The sequence below is a fragment of the Dermacentor albipictus genome, chromosome 1, assembly GCF_038994185.2.
Source record: "Dermacentor albipictus isolate Rhodes 1998 colony chromosome 1, USDA_Dalb.pri_finalv2, whole genome shotgun sequence".
Lineage (NCBI taxonomy): Eukaryota > Metazoa > Arthropoda > Arachnida > Ixodida > Ixodidae > Dermacentor > Dermacentor albipictus.
The window spans coordinates 390,278,003-390,305,242 of NC_091821.1; the positions used below are offsets into that span (position 1 = coordinate 390,278,003).

The 27,240-nt window shown below is 43.3% G+C and overlaps 1 protein-coding gene across 5 annotated transcripts in view; it reads right to left on the reverse strand.

Annotated features, from left to right (window-relative positions):
• Positions 1-23,129, reverse strand: part of SCAP (SREBP cleavage activating protein) — an 87,166-nt gene extending 64,037 nt beyond the window's left edge. Inside the window, exons 1-4 of one of the 5 annotated variants that reach the window (XM_065446930.1) lie at positions 22,852-23,129; positions 17,105-17,255; positions 13,667-13,781; positions 3,255-3,412 (exon numbers count right to left, since the gene is read on the reverse strand). In XM_065446930.1, the coding sequence (XP_065303002.1) occupies positions 3,255-3,412; positions 13,667-13,781; positions 17,105-17,253 (422 nt within the window). In that variant the 5' untranslated portion in view covers positions 17,254-17,255; positions 22,852-23,129. Of the gene's footprint in view, positions 1-3,254; positions 3,413-13,666; positions 13,782-17,104; positions 17,256-21,642; positions 22,062-22,851 lie in introns of those variants that run through there. The other 4 variants (XM_065446939.1, XM_065446927.1, XM_065446915.1 and 1 more) reach the window with 4 other exon arrangements.
• Between the last annotated feature and the right edge of the window lie 4,111 nt (positions 23,130-27,240).

The window sequence follows — 27,240 nt, forward strand, 5'->3', positions numbered from 1 at the left end:
ATAAGAGTGTTTTCCTGATGAGTCGCCTTGGTCAGGTGCTCCGCAGCTGCTGGGGACTGAGGGCCATGGGTTAATTGTAGGAATCATTTGGGAGGTAGTGGCCAAATACTGCACCAGGGAGGCCAATTCCTGTTCAGGTTCGTAATCAAACTTAATATGAGGTGCATATTAAAGGTAGCACAAGCCTACGCTCCAACATCCAGTCACGATGATAATGAAGTAGAACAGTTTTATGAAGATGTTGAATTAGCGATGAGAAAAGTACAAACTCCATATACTGTAGTAATGGGCGACTTCAATGCAAAAGTAGGAAAAAGCAGGCTGGTGAGCAAGCAATTGGCAACTACAGCGTCAATTCTAGGAATGCTAGAGGAGAGATGCTGGTAGAATCCTCAGAAAGGAATAAGCTTCGAATAATGAACACCTTTTTCAGGAAGCATAGCAACAGAAAGTGGACCTGGTAAAGCTTTAATGGTGAAACAAGAAATGAAAATGATTTCATATTCTCTGCTCATCCCAGTATAGTGCAGGATGTAGAAGTGATAGGTAGGGTAAAGTGCAATGATCATAGATTAGTGAGGGCTAGGATTCACCTCAATTTGAAAAGAGAAAGAGTAAAATTGGTCAAGAAGAAACAGGTCAACCTAGAGGCAGTAAGGGTAAAAGCAGACAAATTCAGGCTGGTACTTGCAAACAAATATGCAGCCTTAGAAAAGAGAGATGAAGATGACATAGAGATAATGAATGAAACCGTAACTAAGATGGCTTCAGAGGCAGCAATTTAAGTAGGAGGCAAGGCACCAAGGCAACCAGTAAGAAAGCTCTTTCAAGTACACAACGGACCTAATAAAGAAACAACAAAGAATGAAACTGTCCAACTAAAGAGATAAGGTAGAATTTGCAGAACTGTCAAAACTGATCAATAAGACAAAAATAAGCAATATTCAAAACTATAACATGAGAAAGACTGAAGAAGATGTAAAAAATGGATGAAGCCTGAAGTCAGTGCGAAACAAACTTGGCATAGGACAAACCAAGATGTATGCACTCAAAGATAAGCAGGGTAATATCATCAGCAATCTTGAAGATGTAGTAAAAGAAGCGAAAGAATTCTATACTGACCTGTACAGTACCCAGAGGAGTCAGGATACCTCCATTAGAAACAGTAATGAACAGGATGCAGAAACTCCTCCTATAACTAGCGATGAGGTTAGAAGGGCCTTGCAAGATATGAAATGAGGAAGAGCGGCAGAAGAAGATGGAATAACAGTCGATTTAATCATTGATGGAGGAGACATAATGCTTGGGAAACTGTCGGCTCTTTATACGAAGTGTCTATCGACTGCAAGGGTCCCAGAAAACTGGAAGAATGCAAACTATATACTAATCCACAAGGAGGGAAACGTTAAAGCATAGAAAAATTATAGGCCCATTAGCTTAATATTTATATTAATATTAATATTTACCAAAATAATCTCCACTAGAATAAGGGCAACACTGGACTTTAGTCAACCAAGGGAACAGGCAGGCTCCAGAAAGAGATACTCTACAACGGATCACATCCATGTCATCAATCAGGTAATCGAGAAATCCGCAAAGTACAATCAGCCTCCATATATGGCTTCCATAAATTACGAAAAGGCATTTGATTCAGTAGAGATACATGTACCAGCAGTCATAGAGGCATTATGTAATCAAGAAGTACAGACCGCTTACATAAGTATCCTGGAAAATATCTACAGAGATTCCACAGCCACCTTAATTCTACACAAGAAAAGCAGGAAGATACCTATAAAGAAAGGGGTCAGACAGGGAGACACAATCTTTCCAATGCTATTCTCTGCATGTTTGACGAGTTATAACAAATGACCGATAACTTTAACAGAGAGAGTGTAAGAGTGGGGTTGAAGATTAATATGCAGAAGACAAAGATAATGATGAATAGCCAGGCAAGGGAACAAGAGTTCATGATCGCCAGTCAGCCTCTAGAGTCTATGAACGAGTGTGTCTACCTAGGTCAATTAATCACAAGGAACCCTTATCATGAGAAGGAAATTCATAGAAGAATAAAAATGGGTTGGATTGCATACAGCAGACTTTGTCAGCTCCTGATTGGAAGCTTACCATTATCATTGAAAAGGAAAGTGTACAAGCATTTTATCAGTGCTGACATATGGGGCAGAGACTTGGAGGCTGACAAAGAAGCTTGAGAACAAGTCAAGGACCGTGCAAAGAGCAACTAACAAAGATTGTGAGGCATAACATTAAGAGACCGAAAGAGAGAGGTTTGGATAAGAGAGCAAACAGGTATAGACGATATTCTAATTGATATCAAGAGAAAAAAGTGGAGCTGTGCAGGTCATGTAATGCACAGGTTCGATAACTATTGGACCATTAGGGTTACAGAATGGGTACCAAGAGAAGGGAAACGTAATCGAGGACGACAGAAGACTAGGTAGAGCAATGAAATTAGGAAACTCGCGGGCACTAGTTGGAATCAGTTGGCGCAGGACAGGGGTAAATGGAGATTGCAGGGAGAGGCCTTCGTCCTGCAGTGGACATAAAACAGGATGATAATGATGATGATGATCAGTCACATTCGGGTGCCTGCCACTCGTAATCGTGAATAACATGATAGCGAGACAATGGCCACAGATTTGGCCAATCATGAATTGCATTTATGAGAAACACATTTCATGAAAATGGGCCTTCACAATTGTACCAGCTTATCACACATGCATAACAATGCTTGAGTTGATTGTATCAACAAAAAAAGTGTTAAATTTTAACTATTTTCAGAACCACCTTACTAATATGAAGCTAACTGTACTGTTCAAGTGAAGATAAAAAAACATTTGCCAAATTTCATTACAGTGTTGAAAAATTAAAAAGCAGCTTTTACACCATCGGGTTGCCATAAGACAATGCAACCACCCTGAATTACAAAGGACTAATTATATAGATACTCAACAGTGCTCTGCTAAAGTTGATTTATTAATTGACCAATTGATTGATTGATTTGATTTGATTCAATGTCCCAAAGCAACTCATTGGCTTTGAGAGAAGCCGTCTCTGGACCACCTGGGGCTCTTTCACGTCTGCCTAAATCCACCAGTACACGAGCATTTTTGCATTTCATGTTCACTGAAATGCAGCAGCCGCAGCCGGGAGTCAGACCCGCAACCTCAAGCTCAGCAGCAGAACGCCATAGCTACTGTGCTATTGCAACGAGTCTCTGCTTTAAAATTGCTTGCCTGTCCATGAACTGGTGATTCCCCACAATCTCCGTGATGCGGAAAGATTCGGCGAGTGGGGAGCGGAAGGCATCCATAAGCAGGAGATCTGGTTGCCATGGTGACACAGCTGCTTTCACCACTATCTGCTGCACATATGCCACGGGTGGACCCTGGAACTGTAAACATGGGCATTTCAGCAAACAAGCGATTGGCAATTCCACGCCGGATTTCCCATGACAAATCCACCCCACATTCTATACTGCAGTCCCTCGACTATGCATGTTTATATGTGAAACTTGTATGCCCAGTAGACTACCTGCAGGTGTCAACTATACAAAACTTTTGTTTCTTTTAAATAGCTCAATTATCCTGTAACAGCCAGTGCAAATTCATACTGTCACAGAATCTTCCGTTCTGTAGCATTTTTTGCAACTTTGCTGGGCTGTGAACTGCTGCTAATCAGGATTGTGTGAACATTCAAAACTTTCAAACAGCATATAAAATACTGTCCTATTTAATTCAATCCTCAAATAAAATCACACAATTCACAAATTTGAATATTGTTTGAATGCTTCACATTGTCAACTAGACCCAATCAAACTAAAACCAAAGCAAAAATGCAATAAAATTTGTCAAGGTGGACATAGTGGATGTAGTATACACAAGAAGTTATGTAGTACAGCCACACTTCTTTTTTAAACACTCGGACATTGCAATTTCCAGTGGGTTCATGATAATATGTGGTGTTTAATGGCACAAGGGCTAGGTCTGGCCAAAGTGCACCATGCAAGTGAACATGACTTTTCAATGGAATGAGGTGCAAAGCATAGATGGAACTCTGTTTTTCCAGTTGGTACTGTTTGGTATTATCAAATGATTGCTACTACCCCTATGTGTTCTCTTTGTCTGAATATGATTCTTTGTAACATTATTATAATAGTAGCACCATCGCCTATGACTCTTAAAACTAAGTAAAGTCAACTTTTATCGCTCTACCAGTGCCAGAGATGACAGCCACTACTGATATAGTTGCCACTGTACATGCAGGTGCTAACTAGACCCCAAACTACCTTTTTAAAGCTTCATTTTCATAATGAATGCCCACATATGCTCTGAAGAGTCCCAACTACACAAACAAAGAGCTTATTTTTCCTTAATGCTGAAATTGTGCATCTACTAAACCATGATTCATGGTGTCCAATGTAATGACAAAAACTTGGTAACATTGTGAATGCTAGGATGTGAACATCGTTTTATATTAATGGTTAAAAAGGCTGTTCATCTTTTCCAAATTTTCTGATTTGATTCACTTCTGGCACTACTTAATTTAGTCTCAAAATTAATATTTGCACAACCAAGTTGCAAGTTGCAAGATAATGAAGAGCTTTTTGGTATGCAGTAATGATGGAACCTTACAGCTCTGACAGCTCAGCTGATATCAGGAGAGTTTCCACTTAGTAGATTAGATTTCCTTTCTTTGGACTAGGTACCATGTGCGGACAATCTAGTAATCAGCACTGTGGTGGTGTGATTATTGCCTCAAGAGCCCGTGAAGAAGAAGACAGCTCATGTGCCTTTAATGCAAGAATAGAACAGACTCGCGGGCTCAACATGAGTGGCTGTGGTATCGACTGCTTCAGAGATCTCGCGGCACCATGGCTGGCCAATCTAAATAAACAGTGGCACATTGGCTAACTCTTTGCACAGCCTCCCACAAACTGGTGATTCAGACAACTGAGCCCAGCCGTGCCAGCGTCAATGCACAGACTCTACCAAGGCAAAAGTGACATGGCCTCATGCAGTCAGGCAGATGTTTCGCGGTTGTAGGTGGTCCGGAAATTCTATATTAACATGCCGGACATCTGGTTCATCCAGCTGGACAGCCACTTGCATATCAACAATGCTCCAGGCTCCGATTTCAACAAGGACTTGTGAGCAGCCATCCTTGCTCACCACATCACCTCAAGCACTCAGTCACAACAGCTCTCACCATTTGAACCATTGCGTCACTCGTCCCACATCATCTGCGTCCACCTGTGCCAATCATCAGCACAGACACACCCGGCATAAAACCACTACATGGTCCGTGAGCCTCCTCCCCAGCTCAAAAGCAGCTGCGCAACGACTCTTTCCAAGGCATTCACTGGGCCAAACGAAAGTGCTTTCGTCTATACTACAGCCGCCCAAATTACACTTTGGGCACGTACACAAGTAAATGATACTCAAATGTACCAATAGGTGGAATAACAAAACAAAATTTTTCAGACAGAAATGGGAAGACAACAGATCAATAAAACTGAAGTGTAACAAGTGCTTAACCCTTTTAAAGACAAGTATTGCCTACAGGCAACATACCAGAAAAATAATTGTTTTCTTGCCGAGTTTCAATATTGATAAGAAGTTTCTGGATAAATGTCAGGCAGCAAGCATCAGTCGTTGGTTTAGAATTGGAACACAGGATGAGGAAGATGTTTGATATGCGACTCAAATTCTTTTGAAAGCATGATCAGGGAGGATAGACCGATAAAAGATCTCCGGCTGCAGTGGCATCACACACATGTAAAGCAAATGAAATATACACCTATGGTTCCCATATGATGACAACTGTAGGTACCAAATGAAGCTATTGATGGTTTGCGGTAAAGTCCATTTCCAGTTTTCTGCCTGGCGTTTCCCCTATAAGACTGAAAATGTTTCTGAAAGATATATATTTTTTTGGATTGGTTATGCTTATTCTTGGTGTTTCTTGTACATTTGGATAAAAATATTTTTTTTTTCAGCTATTTATGTCTCGTTTTTGAAAGGTTAAAGGCACTCGCCAAATTGAGCAAAGCCCTGTTCAATACAGGCCATTCACATTATCGCCATTCCTCGTTTACAAGTGGCACAGCTGCTGGATGAAAAAGAAAGGCGTGGCCTGCAGAGTCAGGCCGGCTGCAATGGGAGCAAATGTGACAGCCGTAGTTGCATTCTTGGCCACATGGCTGGTCTCAACGGCACTAGCTGTCAGGGATTCGATGCATCGGATTCCATGGGCGACGGCGTTCCAAGCGCATTCCTTGTGCATTTTCTATGCTGATATTGCACAATGGTCCCCGACTGGTGGCGCCGTGACAGATTACAGAGTTTTCAATGCATGCAGCTGGCCGCACCTTTCTTTGTATCCAGCGGTCTTGCAAGCAGACACACAGTATCCCTTGCCTGTGACATGATTGTAAATCTTTATTCCGAACACAGCGTGCACAGACAGTGCTATTGCAACATATTGCAAACAAAGGAGTAAGAGATGGGCCTAGGCAATAGGAATCAGAACAAAAAAGAAATTCCTTGCTCCAGCATGTCATCTGTTCCAGTAACAGCTAGCACAGACATAGTGGTACAGAAAGAGAATGCTAATCAAATGACACTAAAGCTACAGACTTGAAGTAGGTCCTGTATTCATGTTATATGACTCAGCTTTTGTTTCTTTGACAATAAACAAAATTCGCTGTGACAATGGGACTGAAACAGAGCCGAACTGAACTAGACAGAAACAGAAACCAAAGAAATCAAAGCACTTCAAGGGAACAGCATACAGAATAATGAAGACATCTGGGGAAAAAAGTACAAAGAGCAACGAAACCAAAGAGAATGACAAGCATTGGGCTCAAATTCCCAAGAGGTGATTGTACCACAGCGAGCACTTGACTATCAGGGACACAAACAGGGGGAAGAGCAGGCGTTTCTCAGAAGAGACGGCAGGAGAAGTCAGACAAATGTCTTATCAGCACACAATGAACAGGCAATACAAGGTAAACTAAGCACTAATCTTTCCACTTCAGCTCATGGATAAGAACTTAATAAACAAAAGAAAAAAAAGAAACGGTGCTGACTACACATTCCCTGTCCATGGAGACAGATTGGGCCAATGCGAAAGCTTTCACACATGCCGGTGCAGATGTATGAAGTGCTAGCTTTTGCAGCATGTTTAATGCAAGGTTTAAAGAATTCAACTTGGCAGTAGCTGCCACAGAATTAAATGCGCCACAAAGTACTTGCAAGGCTGTCAAAAAGCAGGAAAGACCAAGGAGTAATAAGTGCAGTGTCATATATTGTAAGGTGCTAATTCAGTACACTAGAACAACTTGATTAAAAGAGACCACAGTATTTTATTTTGCCTTTGTTCCTTCTACATAGTTGCAAACTGCTTGTATAGACGTGGTTAGACAAATAAATATGGAGCACTACCATGGATACAACGAGAACACAGTGCTTCTCCTATGTTTTCCTCGTTAATACATTTTCCAACTCAACAAGGTCGCTTAAGACTAGTTTCCATAGAAGCAACAATACATTGAGCACAGTCAGATAACATATTTTTGTAGCTACTACACTAAGCCCTTGATCCCATGAGAAACATCACAAAAGCGCTCCTCCAGCATGCAACAAAAAGTAATGGCAAAGAATCCATGTGGTTTCCACATGTGGGAAGCCAAGTGTAGCCTGCTGAAGCGTTGTAAAAGGCAAAGATTAAATCGCAAGCTCAAGAGGCGAATCGCACTACTCACACAAGAGGGTGCAGAATACACATCCCACCACACTACGTTGAGAAAATTGGCTATCCCTCTGCAACAGCTTGAGAGGAAGACTGAGTACTTCGAAGACGTGGAAGTAATTGAGGTATTTAATCAACCCGGCCAGCAGCAAAATGGAATCCCACCACAATACGCCCCAAGTAATACACCGATTTCCACGAAACCAGGCGGACCTCCTTTTGACTCCCAAAGCCCAGTACTTCCCCACACAGCCATCGGAGCCTCTGTCACTTTACACCAGCACCCCAAACGATCTCCTAGATGAGGACATTCATTTAAATGAAGTAATAGCGGCGATAATGGGCTTGAGACACCACACAGTCCCGGGAATGGACCAAATCACCCATAAAGCACTTGTCAATCTTTGAAAACCCCTCGCTACTAAAGCTTACCGCTCATCTTAACGAAGTATGTAGGGAAGGAAACCTTCCCGAGAACTGGAAAATGGCCGAGGTTCATCTGATACCGAAGCCAGGCAAACCACCAGCCATTGAGAACCTATGACCGACCTCTCTCGCTTCGTGTGTAGGAAAGCTCCTACAGCACATCGTTCTCAACCGGCTACAACCATTCCTGGAGAACTCGGGGAAACTTCCAACAATGATGGTAGGATTCCGTCCACACCTCTCAACTCAAGACATCCTACTTCAGCAGAAAGAGGAGGTGATTGTACCAACGACACGCAACTCCCCCACGGCTATCCTCGCCTTAAATCTTAAAGGGGCATTCGATAACGTCAAGCATACAGCAATCTTACAGAGGCTAAACATGCTGGGCTGTGGGGCCAGGACGCATTCCTATATCAGAGATCTCCTCTCAGATAGAAAAGCCATCCCACAGGTCAGGGACCAAGTCACAAACCCCTTCCTACTGGGCGAGCACGGCACACCACAGGCTGCAGTGTTATCCCCTTTCCTTTTCAATATCGCCCTAATAGGCTTTGCGCCACTTCTCGATAACATTCCGGGGATCCGACATGGCCTATATGCCGACAACATTACCATCTAGTCATCCACAAAGTCCATCGGGGCAATGTAGAGCCGCTTGCAGGAAGCAGCAGATGTGGTTAGCTATGCTAAGTCATGCGGCCTCAGCTGCGCCCCCCCAAAAGTCGGAGCTACTCCTGGTCGCACTGCGAAAGAAGCACGCATCCGACTTGCCCACTATCGAGATACAACTGGAGGGACACACCACCGTTCCGTCTCAGAGCATAAAGATATTGGGAATAGTTCTCCAGTCGAATTGCACCAACACAATATTAATTCACAAGCTTAAGAATACCACAGTCCAAGCTACCCACATGATCCTGCGAATAACAACCAAGGCGACAGGCATGGGGGAGGCGGACATGCTTCAACATGTCCAAGCCTTCGTCGTGTCTTGAATAACTTACACTATTCTATACGCACTACTCAACACGACAGAATTCAAGAAAATCAACGCAATGATTGGAAAGGCACATAAGTAGGCAATGGGCCTGCCGATCAGTACGTCCACAGAACGCCTACTACGATTAGGAGTGCACAACACGGCCGGGGAGCTGATCAAGGCACATTTACCCAGTCAGCAAACAACGTTGGCGGTTACGGAAACGGGGAGGTCCATCCCCTTATGCCTGGGGCTCTCTGCCCCTCTCAGCCATCCACTGCCTCAGGCTGTGAGCTTACCCCATGCCATCCGGAGCAACATCACCGTACGTCCTCTACCTCGCAACATGCACCCAGTGCACCAGGCACAGAGGAGGAAGGCCCGGGCCCTGGCCATACACAAGCAATACTCCACAATACCCTCTACAGCCTACACGGATGCGGGGACTTACCCCAGACATGCAGCCACAGCAGCCACCGTAGTCGTCAAAAAAGAACATTGGAGCAGCATTTCGCTCACCCGAAACAAACCCCTCCAAGCCAAGGAAGTGGCCATAGCCCTCGCGCTTTCCCAAAGAGAGGTTGAAGTCACGGTGACCGACTCCCAACAGGCGTGCCATAACTTTGCTAGCAGCAGAATTCATACCACTAGGCTCAAGATCATTAATCAAAGGCCACCAACGAGATCAGACATGATCATCTGGGTGCCAGCACATCACGGAATTCCTGGCAACGAGATCACCAACCACGTGGCACGAGATATGACCCACCGAGCCGACGCCGAGGAATCTGAACCCGAGCGCATGCACCCTTTAGTCACGTACCAAGACATCAAACAACACTAGCTAACTCGCCAAACATATGCACCCCCACACAAGTCCATACCTAGAGAGCAAAAGCGATTCCTCCGAGCTCTACAGGTTAATAGATTCCCCCACCCAACCAAAAATCATCTCGTAGCCCCTACACAATTATCTCCACAATACCGCTTCTGCACAAAGCCCGGGTCCCTCAGGCACATAGTAGGGGGTTGCAGAGAGGCACCATTAAATCCTCCGAACCCTTACCACACCAATGAGCTTTGGGAGAGAGCCTTGGCCAGCTCCGACCTCGAGGATCAGCAACAGTTGATTGCGAGGGCCCAGGACACAGCCCGAGTTCAAGGCATTCGGAATGAGGACGCCTCTCCAAAGCTGCAGTTACCTAATAAAAATGTTTATTCTCTCTCTCTCTCTCCATGGAGTTCCCTAGTATGCATCTAAATCGAAGTACACGAGCATTTTTGCCCTTCACCGCCACCAAAATGCAGCCACAGCAGATGGGAATCAAACCCATGACCTTGCAATCAGCAGTTGATCACCTTAACTACCAAGCCACCGTCATGTGTATTCATGCGCATTACTGTTCAAGGAACAGTAATGCACATGAAGGGTCAGTGCTGCTCAGCGGAAGAGACAATGGCACTAGACTGAAAGGTTCTATGTACAGCATGCAATGCTTCTATTGCGCAGGAACCAGAAGTTTCTGTATTTGTGTCACAACCTATCACGTGTCCCTTGCAGTACAGGCTTCATGAATGACCCTCGTAGAAAGTAGTGAACTACAATGACACTCAATAAATCAGTTTCGGCAGTGATGAACAATGTGGACGATGCAATAGTAGTGAAAGCAGATAGGCTTGTCATCAGGTGTACACCATTAGAATGGGTTGTGATATGTGGTGCAAAAGGACTGCCGGAGACGAGGAGGGCCACTAGAGAACTGGGGAACATTGGCCTGTGTCAACGAACACACGGCATTGAGACTCATGTTTTAAAATTCCTGTCTGAGACTAACCTGAACCATAGCAATCGTGGTTGCTGGCAGATCAGGCAGCATCAGGGAAAAGGCTGGCAAATATGCGGCCTCACGCTTGTGGCGAAAAATGCAAGTTACATCATCAGAGGTGCTGGACTGATGTGGTCGATCCTCACAGTAAGAGCAGTATTGGGCAGCCACGTGATGTGGTGCGTGATACGGCAAGTCTTAGCTTGTTAGAGGCAACAGCATTCCTTTATGATGGCATCGATTGTCGAGACGTTGCCAAAAACAAGCAAGTTGAAAGTGTCATCCATGATTCCTTTTAGTATGTTAGCCAATTCATCTGTTTCAGACATCTTGTCATCAGCTTTGCGGCAAAGAGCCAAGACGTCTTGGATGTATGAAACATACAGCTCTGTAGATGTCTGAACACAAGTCACAAGAGTTTTTCTTGCGGCAACATTGCATCCAAAGGGATCGCCAAGCAGCTCACGTAGCTTTTCTTTGTCTTCATACGTTTGAAGCTATATGTGTAGGGTGCCACTGAGATAAAAGATGACATTAGCAAGCATAATCATTGGTTCCCACCTGTTATTAGCACTGACACATTCATACAACTTGATCCATTCGTCAACATTCTGTCCCTCCAGGCCGGAGAACACACCAGCATCATGACGGTGGACAACCGTGATGACTTAAGCAGTCTCATGAACCACAGCCGTTGCTGATGCGGTCTCTTCACCAGCTTGACCAGCTCTATGTACCGACTGCTGCTAAGCTCCGTGGCGAGGACGAACCTCCACCAAAATGTTACATGTGGAAAAACACAGACAAAAGAGACTATTTACACGGTATTTACACTGCAGGCTGACTGCAAGCAAGACACTTGCTCATGCCAACAGCCCAGACGCTTCATCATTTTTCTCATGGAGGCCTGTCGCTTCAGCATCTGTCAATGGTATGTAATAACACACACACACACACACACGCACACACACACACACACACACCAGAAGTAGTAGTAAAGAACTATAAAAATGTTAAAAATGAAGATACCCCTCGGCAGGGAGAGAGAACACTGTAACTGACAGCCATGCTATTTCACACCAAGCACAAGCCAAAAATTTTAAGCAAATAGTTTTCTTGCAGCTCATAATTTAATGGTTATGTCGTTACATTATGAATTATTCAGCAGATAGTTCAAGGAACATCTCTTCAAGATATCATTTAAATTGTTACAGCCAAAACACAGCATTCTCCTTTTAATGCCAACAACAATATTAATGTGACAGGTAAAAGAGTAAACTTAAAACGCTCACATAAGCTTAATAACAATTTAGTAAAGGAGTTCCTCTGAAGTTACTGTGGCTGAAACAGTGAAATAGTTCTCCCAAGAATGACCATGAATGGAGATTCAGCATATACTGGCACCTTGTGTGACATAACCATTTTCAATTTTGTTAAGACTCAAGATCAATTACCTGAGCAACATAGCCACTATAATAATTAATTTTGCAGTCCTGGAAGGTACCAATCGGTCAGCCAATGCTTCACACAAGCAGGCACAGGCTGCTAAAACGACACCTAAATAAACAGGAAACTGTGAGTCATTTTCGAAACCAAAATGGATGTACAGTAAGAAAATGATGAAACAATATTGAATACAAATCAAAAAGTGATGGTGTTAAATTATATATGAATCAAATAGTTCCAAAGTATTATGCAGATCTTTCAGACAACTAAATAATTAAGCCGACTGGCTTTACATTTTTGGCATGGCAATGCACAATTCAGCCATGGAGGTCACCCTTCTATTTTCAATTTCTGCTGACATCATTCACTTCCACATCATTGCAGATTAGTCAAAGACAATCTGAGAAAGTGTTCATAATTTAAAATAGCAGCCATTCAATTAAAGGACCCAATCAAACCACAGTCGCCTGATTCACTAGAGTTGAACCTCAACATGACAAACCCGGACGTAAGAATTTGTTGCTTATAATGAAGTGTGCCTCCCCGATACTAGCGTGTAACGAATATTAGATATAATGAGGCACAACTGCATTTCAGAACTCTGAATACTCGCCCATATTCAGAAACCGGTAATCTCACTCAAATGCAACTACAGGCTGTGACATGAAATAGCTGACCTTTGTGAATAAATTAGATAAGCCTGCAATACTTTTACATGCTCACATATCACAAACCAGAGGTGCAATCCAAGGTCACAGCCTAGCATCAATCCTGTGCATGTGATGTGATTATGCTTCTCCACTGCTATCTTGTAACAAATATGTAGAACTTGACATATATGAGCAAAAGCCAGAATGCACAGAACTTTTCACCTGCCTTTTGTAATAATCAGTATGTTACACAAATGAAATGTCCGCCACTTGACGCCGGAAGCTCTTCTGTACTTGACTTTGACCTTTTAACTTCCAATAACAGCTTCAAGCTGTCAGCAATCACTAAAGCGTAGAGGAATGGCCCATTCACAATCAAAAACTCCGAAGAAGAGAAGCCTGTCAGAGAAACGTATTAAAATGAAATACAGCTGCAATACAGCTACGCACAAAGACGCTGTCATCGCCCTTGTCCGGCTGCTTTCATTTTCCCATGGCTAATCCTTTTTGAAAAGAGAGATGCACACAGACACACAAAGGGACAGGTTGCCCCTGTATCGACTCACCCAACGAGGGCCAATTCTCTGAGAATCAGCATCGAGCTCGGCGCTGTAGACTGAGATCGGAGTGGCAAACTGCTGTGAAGAGCTGCCCAGTAGCGGGATGTGCAACAACGGGTAGCTGAAAGACAGAGAGAGAAAAAGAAGACAAGCTAAGAAAGCAAGAGCGTTGTGTCACAGGCACAAAGCAAAAGGACAGGAGGCTCTCTGTTGAGCAAGGTTTTGCACAATGCTCAGAGTTCGTGAGCAGTGAAAAAGACAGCAAGAAGATAGGCTCTTTTATTGCCACAACTGCTATCATTCTCTAGCATGAAACACAACACACCATGCACAGAGCTTTAATTCATGGTATGATTACTCAACCTCCCAACTGTGCGAATGTATGCTAAGAAAGTTAACTTTGAACCGTTATGTTGGTTTAGAAAAAAAAAAACTACAAATTCATTTACTGCCAAAAGCACAATGAATTAAAGGAGACATCAGATTTCAACTTGTTCTGTGCTAATATGCGTAGGTAGGCCGAGGGTATAAGCGTTCCATGTGCACAAATTTTAAGGTTGTAGAAGGCACTTTATTCTGAAAAGAACGAAAAGTGAAGTTCCTGCTTACTTTTGATTACTGTGCATTAATCCAGGGTGTTCCCTTTATTGACACTTTCATGTTCCCCAACTTTTTCCATGTTTTTCCCCAGCTGTTTAGATTGTTCAATGAAAATTCCCAGGCACTCTATGATACTGGAGGTGCAAGGAAAAAAGAAATTTGGTTTATACCTTTCCAAGTTGCTGTGCCAGTCCATAATTCTCAAAAGCTACTACTACCACTACCCTATCAATCAGGTAGAATGCAATATATCAGATTTGACTGGGTCCTGCGTTTCAGTATATTCTAACCATTTGGCCACTCTCACACTCACAAAATCAGAAAAGACAACTATTTGTGAAACGCCTAGGTTTAGTTGAAAACTTTGCTTCCTTTCTTGGTATACCACTACCTTCACCATGAACACTTTAGGCCCTTGTTTCTCTGATTCATAGCATCAAGGGTGAAATCTATGTTTTCTTCCACTGAATTTCTGTGTTTTTTCCCTGAAGCACTGAGAAATTCCCTGAAAATTAAACGTTTTCAATGATTGTGGTCACCCTCCTATCACATAATAAACACTATCATCAACGTTTTCTTTCTTTTCACGTGCACTTCAAATTCAAAGCACAATGCATGAAATTTTCCGACTGAGGCATATGTTACAACAAATGTCATTCAAGAGAAGCATGAGACGGCACTGAAAATCCCATTGACTTATGAGGAGCTTAAGAGAAGCACTTAAAATATTGCACGTGCAACAGCAGCTGATCCCTAGAGTAGGCATCACTTGAGTTTTCTTAATTTAACAGGCACTAGTAGGCACAAATAGCTAAAGAAGTATATAACTATATTTAGAAAACCAGGAATTAAAATGAAATGAGCACGAATAAAGAGAAACTTTAACTGCTGTGTTCATTCAACAAAGTACCTAGAATTTTTAGAAAAATATTTTTTAGTAACTCCCACACAGAACCTAAAGCCAATTGTAATCTTGGAATGGTTTTGCCCTTTCTTACAACAGTTTTTCTTTTGTGTGTGTGTGTGTGTGTACACACACACACACACACACACACACACACACACACACACACACATATATATATATATATATATATATATATATATATATAGAGAGAGAGAGAGAGAGAGAGAGAGAGAGAGAGAGATGAAGGAGGGGAATATGTTGGCGGAGGAGACCCCCAGAAATAAATTTCTGCCTGCACCACTGGATCCCGAGCTGTACTTGTCATGTGAATTTGTGCTAATATCGCCAATGACAAGTCACATTTGTTCATCCCGATGCTGTGTCGCTCCCACTGCCAAAGACTAGTTACGGTCAGTAATTGGCTTTGGGTTATATTTTTAGCATTAGAGGGCAGTAGAAGTCCGGAAAAAACATAATCAAGAATCAAGAAATATATTTTCAGAATCAGAATGGCATAGAAAAATTCATGGTTACATAAAAAAAAAATTGGAAATTTGGCACAATTCTCAGGAATTACTTAGGGGGTTAAAGGGTTAAAAATGTTGTTTGATGCATGGCAATTTAGGCAATTTGGTTGCATATAAAGCATGCAGAGACCTCAATATGCCTGCAGCAGGTGGTTTACACCCTTAGTGCATGAATAAGCATTATTGAAGAGGCAAGAAAGTTCTGTTTCAAAGTAAAATTAGCTCACTTATAACATTTACTAAGATTATAAGTGTTAACATGCAGAAGTGCCACCATGTGCCCCATACAAACCCAGAGTTGTGACTAGCAAGAGCTGTGAGACGTATTACTGCTAGCTTCTTTCTATATGCAGAAAACAACAAATATAACTTCAGAAAAGCATACAGCACACAGCTAGACCTCCATTATAAAAGACACAGTGTGCTGCCAGCATCACAAAAATTAAGTGCGAGTTTCCTTAAATCATAACAGCAGAATTAAAGCAATATTTCTTTAAATGTATTACACATTGTCAACCTTACTATTCTTTACCAATAAGAAATATAGACCTATATCAGCTGTGGGTATAATGATTTTTCAGGCATTTTAGAAACAAAAGAATGTTCAGCAACATGGCTGACAAATTGGCTACAGTGCCATACACTTTCCCAACATTGATATTGGCATGTCGTTGACACGAATTGAGAGAAAACAAACAAACAAAGGGAGCCCTAAATTACCAATTGACATCAACCAGGGTCCCTGATGCCTCAGAAACCAATTGTAGTTAATATGTTCTGTTGGGGGAGGCATAGAAAAGAAGTTTTACATGATACCTCTCATAATAAATCAAACTTTTGCCCCAAGTCATATTTAGTTTCCTGTGATACAAACATCTGATAAATTATGAAACATGCTTTCAATAGGAACTGGAATTATTGTAGGCAGCTTGTAATTTAGAATGACCGTAAGCCTTCCTGCAAGGGCAACATGACAAGGACCACCATCCCTGTCATCCTCATCCTTACTGGCAGAATGAATAACTGTGCATTTGTATGCTACACTTGTAACTAGCAAATAAGCACAGTTAATGAAGTCTAGGAAAGCACAGATGAATTGGCTTTCTGAGGCTTCATTGACAAATGGTCTCATTCAGAAGCCACTTCAACCACCAAAACTTTCAGTTACACTGATTTTTTTACGAGTTGTACACATACATTGAAGGCCTCCGCATCGAAGCAAACAAAAACACTCTGACAACTGCAGAATGTACCAGCAGGAAACAGCCACAACCATTTGTCAACAGCTGAAATTACAGTTTAATAAGGTTTACCTCCATGTACAAAATGCTTTTTTTCTCCTTTAATATGTACATGCAATTTACAGCAGCACTGCTTGAAAACAAAAAAGAGGAAGAAATTCAGCCTTACCAGGCCAGCATGAAGGTGAAGATCGCAAATATGATGAGTGTGAGTGGGTGGCTGGAGCAGTAAAGGCCATGCTTATAGTAGATCTGGGCAATCCTGTCCTTGATGGTGTACGACTTGGCCGGTGACGATGTCACCTGGACACCCTGCATGGCTGGGAAGGAGATGCGCCGTTGGCATGTCACAAGACCGATCCGGCCATTTCTCACAGCATAGAAACAGGATAGGGGAGCCATGCTGCCTACACACCACGCGCACTGCCCACACGCAGTCCGCCTTTTGCGGCTGCCACCGCGTCTTCTAAACTTAGGGCACAGCAGCATCAGGCTTCCCCCAATCTCTCCCCAACCCTCACTGCTCAACTGCCCGGCCACCCATTGTAGTAAATCTAATCTTTCTCTCCACCGTGCATCTGCCTTATCACATTGTTACTTATGCTCTGGTGTAATCCAAAGCTTTGCATTACTTTTCTTAGGATAGCAAAGTCTAAAAGAGCAGAAACAGAAGGCGGGACGGCAGACTACTGCTACTGCTGATACTAGGCGACTTCCAGGGTCACACGGAGAGGAGACTCGAGAAAGCCAGTGTGACCACTTGACAGGAGCTGACTGCTGTCAGTGCCAAGGCTTGGCTGCTGAAGATGGGGTGGGGGCATGGGAGGAGGATCTGTCAGATTGTGAAACACACTGTCTCTTTCTTGTCGTCCTGGATAAAAGTGTCTATACTAACACAAAAAGATAAATAAAGGGGCAAAAAAAGATCAACCAGACTAACCATCACTCCCATGCTGGCTGAACTGCTCTGCTTGCAGCTCCTACAGACACTAGAGAGCCAGAGTTTCCTCTAGCAAACTATCGTACGAAACTAAGCTTCCAGCCAGCTTGCATAAACATAGCATATACCACAACACTTGTTGCACCTGAGTATCACAAGGTTGAAGTAAGCACAATATGTAAGCTTTTCGTCCCCAAGACCCCTCGCGCATATTTCAGGAATTCTGCAAGCGGAGAAGAGCATCAAACTGCAATTTTACATTTTCAACTAATTTTTCAACTTGCAATAATCCAGCACTCAGCCAAGCATAAGTTCGATCCCCAATATTTCCACCAACATGTCATCGCATAAACGTCTGTGCATGCTTAATAAGTGAACTCGTCATTGTGTTTTATCTAGCGAGCACATGCTAGCAGAAAAGAAATGAAACTGCTGTTATACTGCAACAGACTCTAAACAAAACAGAACACATAGAGCAAAAAAGAGGTGAGGCGTGCAGACAGGACACAAGAGTATAGTCTGCACGCCTCACCTCTTTTTAGCATGATGAATCCTTACCAACTAGCTCAGCTTTCTGTCGTTCCAGAACACATAGTGTTATTTATTATTGCAGCTACTTGACTGTTCCAATAACTGAGCACGGCTGCCAGTATGACATGCGCAAACGAATATGCCAGTTTCCTTCTTTTTTTTTTTTTGTAGTGCATTAATTACTATGACCAGATGCCACCTCGCAGCAAAAAAGCGCTGATAACAAAAAAATCGACCTTTTCATGACAAATTGACCAAGCCATGGTAAAATGGTGACACAATGGCACTAACAGGCTCAAGCTCACGCACGGCAATTTGGATGTAAGCTTCCAGAGCATTTGAGATGGAAGATGAGCCATGCACTACGTAACACAAAAATGAAATATATATATATATATATATATATATATATATATATATATATATATTGCCAACAGTTCACGAAATGATGGAGGTAGCAAGCGTAGCAGTTTTCTTTTTCTCCGTTTACATCTTTGCATCACGTCAGATGTTTGAACCAATTTCAACACAATTTGCCAGCATGCACATTCCCTGTGCTGCACAACCATCAGTAGCCATGAAGTGACAAGAAATTAAGTTTTCTACAAGGTGTTGCAGCAACATTTATGTAGTGCATTAAGATGCCCATAAATAGTTTCCTCTAGAATATATAATATAAAGAGGTCTGTTAAATTTCATAGGGAAAAGGGGAACAACAAGGAAGTACAAAAGGATGAGCTATCTTAAAGCTATATCACTTGTGAGCAGAGTTACTGTATCCTATTAAAAACAAAAAAAAAGAACTTCAGAAGTGTACAAGGAGCAGATACCTTGCTGGTCTTTTGCCAGTTAGCGGCAAATTTTTTTCACATAACTGAAGAAAATTTCAAACCTGCAAGCCCTTTAGATATCTATGAGATTAATGTCGTACACAATCGTGATCTTTGCGTGAAAATCTCAGTAGGATGCCTGATAACTGTAGCCACCACTACTCTTAAAGCTTATACAGTATACAAGCAATGCAAGATGCAAGCATGTATGTGCAAGAGCTGTATCCAGATTACTTGAAGTGCAAGTTATTGGTGAGACAGAAATTCAACAAATGAGAATGGAAGAGGCTCATAAACATGGCGAAGAAAATCAGCTTTGGCAAACACTGTACGCACACCACGTCAGCATCTTGTTTCAGAGGAAGTTGCACAGAGAAGCGACAAAGAGAAATAAAAATATTGCACAGCATAAACTGACACTCAAACAGCAAAAAAAAGATTATCAGGCCAGAATTAATTTGACAGTGCACATGATTTGGAAAGCCACATGGACCAAATTTTCTGTAAGCTATCAGAATTACCTGTGCAGAAGAGCAAAGCCATTTCCATATGGAAACACTAAAAAGGTACAAGTGTGGGTGAAAGTTTCAGTTAGGGTCTTAGTGAAAAATCTAAACTGACATATGAATTAATGCAAGCACCAACACTGTACTAACAAAAATACTCATGTATACATTACTGCTAGTCTCATGTTGGTGAGACATGTATACAGGGCTGCCTACCTAAAAAAGTAGGAGGTTGGAAATGTGCCATGAAAGTAAGCTGCAAGTCAGCCTTCCAATTTACTACTTTGCAAAGGCTACAGATAATCTCTGCTGTAATTTACTTTGCCAATTAAACAACCAAAGATGAACGTGTTATGGTGCCTCAGGAGATAATGCTTGCAGAGCTTCATCCATGAGTAAAGGACTACTATTTCCTAAAACCCAACCATGGTACCAAGTTTCTTTTTCTACATTGAACTTCAAAAAAAGAAAAAAAAAGCAGAGTCCTGCTCCTCGAATATTACTATTACTATCAACAATAGATGCTAGTCACACCAATCTAAGCTATGGAAAATATAAAGGAAACCTATTTCACCAGCACTGAAGTCTCTCAAAACACATTTAGGACCAACGAACAAGAAGGGGAACCAAGGGGCTGAGTTTTGTTAGTGACAAGCACATGAAGCAAATAACAAAGCCAAGAGAAGTACAGGGGAAATTAAGTGTGATTTCAGTTGAAGAGTAGAAATAGTAAGGAAAAGGGAAAAAGTGGAAGAATAGATAACGTGCCACAGGTGAGAGCAGAACGCACATCTTGCACATAATGCACACAATGCTCGACATGATCTAAGGCGCCTGTCCTCTTGTCCACATTCTTAGGTATTTGTTCACTAGATCTAGAGCTGCAAAGTCATATTACTAACCAATAACTTAGAGTAACTTTTCCCTTCTTGCAACACTACATGTACTGCAGTGGTTCGCAATAATTATAATGGAAAGCTAATGTCTATTTTGTCAATGCAGTTTACAAGTATGCGATCTGACCACTAACACTAATAGTAGATCCACCTACCAACAATTTGTGTTTACTTCTACTGCTACTGGCAATGAGCATGCTCAGACAGTAATATCCTTGAAAAGCTAATGGCAAAATGGTCTGCCTCTGATGTCAGAGTACAACGCTGAATGAGGTTACGGAAGACAATCGAGTGAAAAAAACAGATGTGAAATAGCCCTTGACCACAGTCGAGCTTTTAAAAAGGGGCACAGCTTGCAGCTCTGCAGTCAGCCTGCCATGCAATGAATGGCAGCTGTACTTACTGCTGACAAGCAAGCAACTGTCCCAGATATCATGTCATTGACATGAAACATACAATGAGGTAGGCGAGTATATAAGCAAATCAGATGCCCCTGAAGTCACGAGCAATCACAAGCGACAGCAATGACACAAAAGTGTCGCTCATGAAGAGAGAGGAATGAAGGTAATAGTGCCACTTAGAGAAGTTCAGCAAATGTAACCAGGTGCTTAATTTGCTTGGCGCGCACCTTTGTCGCAGTCATTTCTAAAGTGTTTAAGCCATTAAATTCTTACGGCAGTTTTCAACATAGTCTTGAGTTGTGAATCTACAACTCGACAATATACCTATTAAACATCATTTTCCGTGCTCACAGGCTTCCTTCTGTCTACTGTATCACCCTCTGCACTGCAATAGGCCATGACCCCTGTAGACGTACATCGGGAGAAATTGGGCTGATCCATGGCATGCATTAGACATTTCGAGTTAACTACAAGCGCATTATAATGTGACTGCATCCATGCAATTCCTTATAACTAATACGTCCTCACAAGCAGGCAAAAGGCTAATTACTTAACGAATAGGCAAAGGTACATAAAATACTGAGTGCGGCACTTTGTTCGCACCAATAGTAAAAATACCGCTTCCGACTTGCTGTTGTAATCTTGGCTTCAGGTGCAGGAATAAGTCTCTCCCCATGCTGTCTGTGAACGAAACCTCGACGGCGACGGTGACAGCACAGGCAGACCCGACAGTGCGACGATGCTAGACCGGCGGCAGAGGCGTCCTGCCAGCGCCGACACAGGTCTCGCATCGCGTCGTGAGATTTGAGAAGGTTGTCGGTTTTGCTGGCGCGGGAACAAAGGGTATGGTCCAACGGCTCGGCGTTACCAGCACATCCTTGCCGGCTCGCGCGAAAGTACGGAACGGCGTCGTCTGCACGGTAGCTCGCACAATAAAAAAAAAGAAGCTGAAGTGAACGCCGCCGAAAACGACAGTGCGAGCGGTGATCTTGTCGTCCAGGCAACCGTGCAACTTGATTCTGAGGGTTTGTCGCACCTACCGGTAACTCACCAAGGCTAGGATTATTTCCACTCGTAACATTTTTCGCGCGTGTAGAAACGACCGTGGTATACCGATGGACTGTGCTACCGCCTCCAACTCTATTAACCGCACAAGGCGCACAAAATCATAAGCAATTCACCCATAAAAAATTAAAGCTAAATTTAAACTTCCGTGCAATGAGCGCAACTTTCAATCGCTGCAAAAAGTACCACATGTGGACTTTTGTACCGATATGCATGCCGGAGCAAAGGCACTGGGGTAATTTCCAAATATAATTGTGACCGCCGCAGTTTACTGACAAGCTACTCATGCAGCGCAGACTAGTGCACAGATCCCTGCTGTTTGAACCAGTGTTTGCCGCATTCGCTAAACGTTTTCCAACCATACACATTTAATGTAAATTACGACACGAGTAACACGCTAAAGCCAGGTCATTTCCGTATCAGACGCCACGCTGAGTGTGCGTCCGTACCGTAGTGCGGCCGTTTACCGCAGTCAAGTGAGAATATCGAGAATGACAACGGCGCCAGGCGTTATACTATGAACACACGCAGGATAATGATATTATGCTGAATGATGTAACTAGTTGCCGCGGGGCGCAGCTTCGCGATAACCTCGGGTTCTGAGTTCTCGTAAACGTAAAGCGATCCACTGATAATAAAGCGCATTGACCAAGGTGAAGGTGAAGCCTCGTCAAAAAAGCAGATGCCGTAAGTAGCGAAAACGTTGACTTCACCTAAACCACCGTCAAGATCTTTCACACATACTACCTCGCTCACGATGTGTGGATTTCCCTCGACGCTCGTGGCTTCACTTCGCCAAGAGTATGTACGCCGCAAGGCACAACACTCGAAGTCACAGGACGCCGCCGTTTAGAAACACACATCAAATCAACAGTGCGAGTCAACACTTCTTCAGTGTCTGTTCACGTTAGTGTGACTAAACAAGTCGAAACGATTTACCAGCGATATTAGCAGAAAGCAACACACCAACAACATGACGGACACGCAGAAACGCACACGGCTTTTTCAGAATCGCCTCCTGGCGAGAGAAGCCAAAAGTTAGAAATATTATTACATAGTGGTTCGTTCTTCCTTGGGCAACGTCTGAGAAAATTGTTGTGTAAGTTTACCGTCACGCGTATTGTAGCGCTGCAATCGTTCGCGACATTCAATGAAAACAGTTCATGGTATTCAATGAAAACAGTGAACAGACAGTGGAGATACAGGGCCAAGAAATACCTCGAGTAACAGAATATTAATACCTTGGTATATGGATAAACGAAGGCAACGGATATATGGAAACACAGGAAAAAACCATAACAGTAAAGGTGAAGAGAAATGCAGCCATAATGAAGCACAGAGCGCTATGGGGATACAATAGGTACGAGGTCCTCCGAGGCATAGAGTTTCATATTAGTATACCAGCGATATTAGAAACTCTATTAGTATACCAGGGTATTTTTAGAAACTCTATGCTCCGAGGTATGTGGAAAGGTGTAATGGTTCCAGGACTTACTTTTGGAAATGCAGTTGCTTGCTATAAATCAGGGGTACAATCAGGAATCGACGGGAACCAAAGGTCAGTGAGTCGCCTCGCATTGGGCGCTCACGGGAAGACTACAAATGAAGCGGTGCAGTGTGATATGGGCTGGACTAGTTTTGAAGTGAGGGAAGCTCGCAGCAAAATTGAGTATGAAGAACGGCTGAGGAATATGGAAGAAAGTAAATGGGCTGGGAGAGTGTTCAGGTATCTGTACAGGAAAAACATTGATTCGCAGTGGAGGAAAAGAACTAGGAAGCTTACCAGCAAGTATGCGGCCTGTAGGGTGGACAACACAGCAACAAAGAATGTCAAGCGGAAAGTCAGAGAGGCTGAATTAATCTTATGGGTGGCGGCAATGGAAAAGAAACCTGCCATGAGTAACTACTTAAGAGGAAAAAACGAAATCAGGAGAGAAACCATTTATGATAACTCAAAGGGAAACTCATTACTTTTCGAAGCGAGATCGGGATGCCTTAGGACACGCACCTATAAAGCGAGATATAAGAAGGAAGGAGAAGCATGTGCTTGCTGTGGTAAAGCTAGGGAAACTACGGAGCATGTTTTATTAGATTGTGAAGACGTCTACACAGCGGTCGATTTAGGCACCACTGGCTTCCTTGAAGCCCTTGGGTTCAGAGGGAGCAGTGGTAAAGCAAACATGTCCGCAATGAAGAGGCGACTGGAGGATTGGTGGAAGAAAAGTAGGGAAACGACAAAAGACGGAGACGTACAAAAGCACAGTTCGCAATAGGGGATCAGAAAATTTGGGCTTGGTAGTTCATAGTGTTTTTTGTCTTTTTCCACTGTTTAACCTAGGTAGGATATTAGGCAGTATAGTAGCAAGAGCTTGGCGGCGAAACCCACCGCCCCGTTCCAAAGGGGTCGCTCATAATATCCATCCATCCATCCATAAAAACACGAGAATATTTACATAAGTTTTTACATAAATTGCCGGCGCACAGACTTGTATACATTACAAAATAAAGGTACCGGTTATTATTACTTATTTGATTACAGTTACCAATTACTGCCCAACGAAAGCATTTGAGAAATTATTCAAACGTAATCGATTGCTTTTGCGTTCTTTCACAGATATGCCGCAAACGCAAAGAGCTGGCCTGGCACACTCAGTGCGCACTTCAGCAGCACCTCACGCATTGCTTATTTGCATTAACAATTACTTTTTAAAGAAATTCACCGACGACACTCCCTAATGCGAATTAATTCTGTGGTTTCACGTTCCAAACCCAGAATTTCATAATGAGGCACGCCGTAGTGTGGGGCTCGGGATTAATCTTTAACGTACCCCGAATGCTAGGAACACGGGATGACATGGGCGTTTTCACATTTCACCCCCATCGAAATGCGGCCGTCGCGGCCGGGATTTGGCACCGCTACCTAGTGCAAAATGAAGCCACTAAGCGACAACGGCGGGTACTCCCTAAAGCGAAATTTGAGAGCAGCTCTATACGTGCTTTCATTTCGCGATATATTGGCTGGCGCGGACAGTTCATGCCCTGGAGCTGAACAAATATTCAGCTCCAGGGTATAGTGTACTAAAATATATTCTAGTACATTGTATCCAGAGTTTGCCTGCCTGAACTAACTGCTGTAGCTCCACTGTAGCTCCCGTCACATTCTTGTTGCCAAAATTGACTCACCTGTTAAAGCTTGTCTCACCAATAAAGCAACAAATTACATGTAATTGATTCCTGAAGAAAGCAACTGAATTGCAGTGAGCGTTAACGACCAGAAAATGTAATCGTTAAATTGCAAAATTAAAATGTGATATATTGCAAGTAATTAATCACATGTAATTTGTTAAGAACAAGTGTGTTGGCGCAGAACTAGGCGGTCTTGAAAACGATCTTTAGTAAAAGAAAAGTTTTAACAACGCGTCCATATCGCACTGAAACGAAAAGGTTATTAGCGGTAAATTAACATTGCCTTTTGCGGGTGCGTTTGTTGGCTGTTATGCACTAGTCGATTTCAAGTGGATTACAAGAAACCTTTTTCTGATCCACAGATAAAATGCGTCTCTGAATCGTCAGTTTTGTTCAAAATCCTTGGCTCCTTGAATCTACCAATCTGCTACTAATCTACCTATGCCACTAATCTTTTGGTACATTCGACAGGCTCCTACCGCTCTACAAGTCGGTTTGCAGTATTATTTGCAGCGATGCGGAGTCCTCTTGAGTTTGGAGGCCGAGAAAGCCTGCCCCCAGCCGAACGTTCAGCTGCAGGAAGTTCGGCAATCACTCGGAGTAGCAATCGGAGTAGCCGCACGATCGATATTCTGTAGGTTCCCGATCGCGCTCTGTAGCTTGAAGGTGAGAACACCTCCGAGCTCTTTGAGATGGAGCACGGCGCTCTTGATTAACCAGTCAGCGTACCACATTTTGTCGAACTTCCTATCTATGTAGCAAATATATGTTTATTCGGATAGGGATGGCTCATTATGATGTTCGGGTAAAAGGGCTGCAGAGAGCGATCTAAAGGTTATCCAGTGCCGACCAGTGGAATTAGACGTTACATATTTGTTACACAAAAAAGAGCGAACTACTGGATTACTAAATGTCTGCCGCCAGCGATCGATAACTTGGGAAAGTAAAAGCAACACAACAGAAAAGCTTATGAGAATCGCACTTGGCGCAGTGACGTGGACATTGCAACGCTTGAAAAGAGAAACGGTTCTTAGCAGGAAGTTTCGCGCAGCCGGCGAAATCACGGGGCCTTTTGTTGGGGAATCTTGCTTCTAAATGCACTTTTGTCTAGTGTTAGATATGGAGCTGTTTCCTGCGCCTACTTCGAGTTCCCCAGCACCACATCGAATCGCAGCACATTCCAGAGGAGCGCACGAGCCAACAAGTTCGTACGCCGCCGGGATTAGAAGGGGCCCTCGGACAATGGAGCCCAATCGTCACCCTTCTTCGCCTTTGAAGAAGGCATTTGCTACCGCTGCGGGGCCGTAGCACCGGGAGCAGGTGGGCCCTCGGACAATGGAGCATGAGCGCCCCCCTTCTCCGCCTTAGAAGAAGCGCATTGCAAGTCTGCGAGGCAAGACCGCAGAGAGCCGCCGGGTGTGACAACGCGATACGGGCGCCAACCATTGGCTGAAAATGGCGTCATCTGAGCGGACTCTCTCATTGGCCGAACATGACGCGACTTCCAGTCCTCGAAGGGTTTAAAAGAAGCATTCCAGAGAGGCCAGAGCATTCCCTGATTCCCTGATTGACCTCTCTCGAACTTCTTGCCGCGGGCCGCAGCGTCCGAGTTGCTGCCGGCCCGTAATGACTGTACGACTGTTACTTGTCTCTCACCTCTCTGTATATAATGTAAAATAAATACTCCCAAGTTTCGTTTTCATCCCGAAGTCCGTCCTTCAACCCCTACATCTGGTTGGCAGCGGTGAGATCGCCTCCGAATGCAACAGCGGGTGGCAGCGCTATGGATAAACCTTCGTCGAGAGAGACCCTAAGGAACCGGGAAGAGCGAAGAAGAGAGAGCCTTCGTCGAAAGAGGTCCGAAGAAACTGGGAGTAGCGAAGAAGAGCGAGCCTTCGACCCAGGGAGTCCGGAGGAACCGGGAACAGCGGACAAATGAACCGGATGGCA